The sequence below is a fragment of the Helianthus annuus genome, chromosome 17 (assembly GCF_002127325.2).
Source record: "Helianthus annuus cultivar XRQ/B chromosome 17, HanXRQr2.0-SUNRISE, whole genome shotgun sequence".
Lineage (NCBI taxonomy): Eukaryota > Viridiplantae > Streptophyta > Magnoliopsida > Asterales > Asteraceae > Helianthus > Helianthus annuus.
Window position 1 is genome coordinate 130958958 of NC_035449.2, and position 4248 is coordinate 130963205.

Sequence of the window (4248 nt, forward strand, 5' to 3'; positions counted from 1 at the left end):
AAGTGATTGTGGGTTGGATTGACCCGAAATATAGCTTCTTTGACCCATTTACCCACCCGCCTGCCTATTTTGCCACACATATGACTTGCAACCAGCATTATCATAATGTTCAGATTGCAAATAATAATTTTGACAATATATTAAAAAAACTTTGATTATTTATGTGAATATATAGTTTTAACAGTCATATTTTGCACATAAATAACACAAAAATATCAAAAGGTGGATAAAAAAGTGATTGTGGGTCGACTTGACCCGCATCAAAACACCTGCTATGACCCATTTACCCACCCCGACCAAAGAAACCGACCCACACATTTTGCACCTCTACAACTTGCAGCCAACATTATAAAGATTTTTTGGATTGCAAATACTGATTCGGACCTCTTTGTCTACAAAGTCAATGATGCTTGACTCAGAAGCTTCAGCTCCGGGCCTTCATCATCACAAACGCCACTGGAATGTCTCCTGCTTCCTCATCTCTGATTCTGTTTAGTATGCAGATCGAAAACAATATCACAAATCCAATTAAAAAATGAAAGTAACTTTAAATTCTTATTATGTGTTGAGATTATTTTCATTGACTTGTCCAAAAGCATATGTTTTGACTTCCAAATTTACACAATTTAGTACACTTTCCAAGAAAATATTTGATTAACAATTTGGTCACACTCACCCTGTTATTGCAGCATCAAGAATGGCTGGATGAGATGCTAGCACATCCTCTAAATCACCCAGAGCAATCTGCAGCTCAATCATATTATTCATATAAGGTAACCAATTTTACTCTCTTTTGTAGTAAAGCCTTTCATTTATTTGATTACCTGAAACCCTTTGTACTTTATCATCTTTTTAATGCGATCAACTATATACAAATACCCGTCTTGGTCAAAATAAACAATGTTTCCTGTTTGTAGCCAACCATCCTTATCGATGGTCGATGACGTTGCCTCCGCGTTGTTCAAATATTCTAGCAAATTCAGAACCAAAAAACATGTATATCAACATTCATTGACGAAACAAGAAATCTTTAGAAATAAATGATATCTAACAGGTATTGATGAATAGATCAACTACTACAAGTCTACAAAAAAAGTCTTTTATAAATACTATATGTGAGATATTTATATCAGAAAGAAAGATCTCTGATATAACTACCTTTCTTTATAGCAGGCCCGCGTAGCCAATGGTTTCAACATTATCCAAACAAAATTCTGTAAAGCTTCATTCTTAAGCCCTGCAGATAACTCATTCTTATATTGCAGAAAACCTAATTTTAGAACACAAATTAAACATATAAAGTGCAACCAATCGTTTACATAAGGTGCAAAAAATACATATCTCATCATCCAAACTTTCTTTGCCGGCAATTGTAACTTTGAATTTAACAAAAATATGATAGCGATACTCAGTATAATTAGTAAAACGCATATTAAGCTGAGAAAAAAGGATTACCTGTGACAGAATTAGAAGTACATCAAGGAGCAGATATAATAAGGAAGACGGAGGTAAATATATTTGAAGCTAAGATGAAATTTAAGGTCACCGGAATGACAGATGAAGGAATTCAATAGAAACTTGACATGAGCGAGGTTAAACCTGTGAAATAACTACACTAAATGAAAATCAAACACAATTTAACAGATCCACATCGATGATGAAACCTACAATACGGATGTGGAAGGGGAAGTGGTGGTGAAGGGATTGATTTCACTTTCGTGGGAGCAGCGGTGATGGAAATCCCAAAGTTGAGGGTAGACGAATCTAGGGTTTAATAGAAAACCTGAGTTTAAAGAAACAATTGATAAGTAAGGAAATAAAGGTGTAAATGAGTGAAATCGATACCTTGATGGATCTGGATTTTGTCTCTAGCGTCGCTTGAACACCAGAACTCTAGAATCTTCCCATCACCCTCTGCTACCACCAGTAACACGATGCAAGCTTGAATCAGCATCAAGAAACAAATTGATATTTAATTCTTCACTGATTTAAGGGTGAATCGCTAGAGCGAGAGCAGATCCAGGGGGAATTTGAAAGAGAGAGAGAAGGAAGGAAGAGCAGATCCAGATCTTTGAGGGAGAGAGAAAACCAAAATGAAAAAGGGCTCTGGATTTGAAATTTGAAATGAAATTTTTGGGTTTTGTTGGCCGCCCAAAGATTGGATGAGGGTATTGTTGGAAAGGTATAAATGTATTGTGCTTTAGAGAGTTGTACTTCATGCTTGAAAGGAGTTTTCAACACATTTGTTTCCTTGCCCTTCCTATATGCTTTATAAAGTAGTATAGATAGTTTGTGTTATTGTTATTAATTTTTTTTATTTGTTATATTTATTTTATTTTTAACTCCTTTTCTCTTTTTTTTTTCTTTATGATGTTACGTACATCACATATATGTATATATTTATTTACTGTTATCTTATTTTCTTTTATTTTTCATTTTACAAATATTTATTTATTTTTTTTATTTTTATTATTATTTTATTTTTTTATATTAAATTTTGGATATTTCACTAACTTAACTTAAAAGTTAAATAGTACTCTAATTACGTGTGCCTAATTTATTAATAAATGAAGTGTTTAACATAATCATCATCATCATCATCATCATTATTATTATTATTATTATTATTATTATTATTATTATTATTATGAATTGATTGACAAATTGTTTAATACTTAACCTATCAACTTTATAGATGATTTAACTCATATTGAAATCCATATTTGATGTGTTCAGTATTATGAATTATTTATTATATTAACATTAGTATTGCATTTATAATAATTGATGTAATCATGCGGCACCAAGTTAGCTTAGATACCTAATACCAACATGTAACAACATGGACATTGGTTATTAACATTTTTTAACCCAACAAACATCTTAAACGTATTTATATACCAATTTATATATTTATTATTAACACCAATTAATTATGAGAAGAGGGATATGTCATATTTTGCATTAATAACTTACTTCATTTTCTTTCGGTATTCTAGCCTTCCAGGACTCTATCCCTGCTGACTCAAACCAATATGGCCAAGGGAAGCGTTGCCTCCAAATGAAGGACATGCCACAATAACTAAGATAATCTCTTAAAAAAACCTAAAGTGCAGAAATCATCAAAAGATTGGTGAAAGAGGAGTCAGAACCAAGTGATTCTGTGTCGTCTATTTTTTCTTTTTAGTATTTTAATTTCTTTTTAAATTTTATTTACTAAACATGTTTTCTCAAAAATTTGGTTAGATTAGACGTTGACGATATTCTGGTATTAAAAGCTCTTATGTCCTTGGATGATCTCGGTATGTTACCACCACCGTACTACGCCAACGATGGGTGCACTTGCCCTAAAATGTTGTAGAGTGATAATAATTATATGGTGTTTTATAAATTTAAAGCTTGCTAAACGAGTAAAAGTGCTAAAAATATACCATAAGTTGTTGCTGGGGACAAAAGGATTTTAAGAAAGTTTAAAATCAACGGCCTAATCAGTTTTTTTCTTCTTTATTTTTCTTCTTAATTTTCTTCTTTTTCTACATTTTTTCCACTTTCTAAAGTTCAGCACGCACTGGCATGTCTGATCACACACAGGGCCCTGTCTATCAATCTGTTTTCCGGGTTACTGGGATAAAAGCACGGGGCAATTTCTTACTTCTAGTATATGGAACCAGAAAATAGAAACTTTAACTCAATAACATGGGGTCATACCTATCTAGACACGGGGTTGTGTTTGTTAGCTGGTGATTTGTGTAAAATGCAACATATAAATTACCTCAAATGGGGCATAAAACTAACACTTTTTTAGTACTAATGTTGGAAAAAGTGTGCTTTTGTCTTCCTTTTATATTTTCAGGTTAAAAGAGCGTAAATGAACAAAAGAAGCAAAAACAAAGCCAAATCTAACATAAATACAAGAAAAGAAAGAAACGTGGCATGCCCGACCCTTCGAAAGCATCTTCCCAAGCAAAACCAAGATTTCGGAAGGCTGAACACGCCCCGTGCCCAGCGGATACGGGGACGTGTCCAAGTTTCTGCAGAAAGGACAAAAGAGTAGAAGCTTCTATTCCCCGACACTGGGGCGTGCCCAGCTCCACACGGACGTGGTCAACGCTAAGATTCGTAGAATCCAAGCAAATCTTGATAGTACTGACACGCTTCATCACACGGTGTCGTGCCCAGCGGACACGGGGACATGGTCAACTAATGCAGACAAATTGCATTTAATGAAGAAAGAGAAAGTGGGTGGAC

The 4248-nt window shown here is 33.9% G+C and overlaps 1 protein-coding gene across 1 annotated transcript; it reads right to left on the bottom strand.

Moving 5' to 3' along the window:
* Window positions 1-424: 424 nt before the first annotated feature.
* Window positions 425-1954, bottom strand: LOC110924891 (4-coumarate--CoA ligase 1-like). The gene is made up of 4 exons (XM_022168869.1): window positions 1846-1954; window positions 825-970; window positions 677-744; window positions 425-488 (listed from the first exon to the last, which is right to left on the bottom strand). The coding sequence occupies exons 1-4, from the start codon at window positions 1952-1954 to the stop codon at window positions 425-427; spliced, it is 387 nt and encodes a 128-aa protein (XP_022024561.1).
* Between the last annotated feature and the right edge of the window lie 2294 nt (window positions 1955-4248).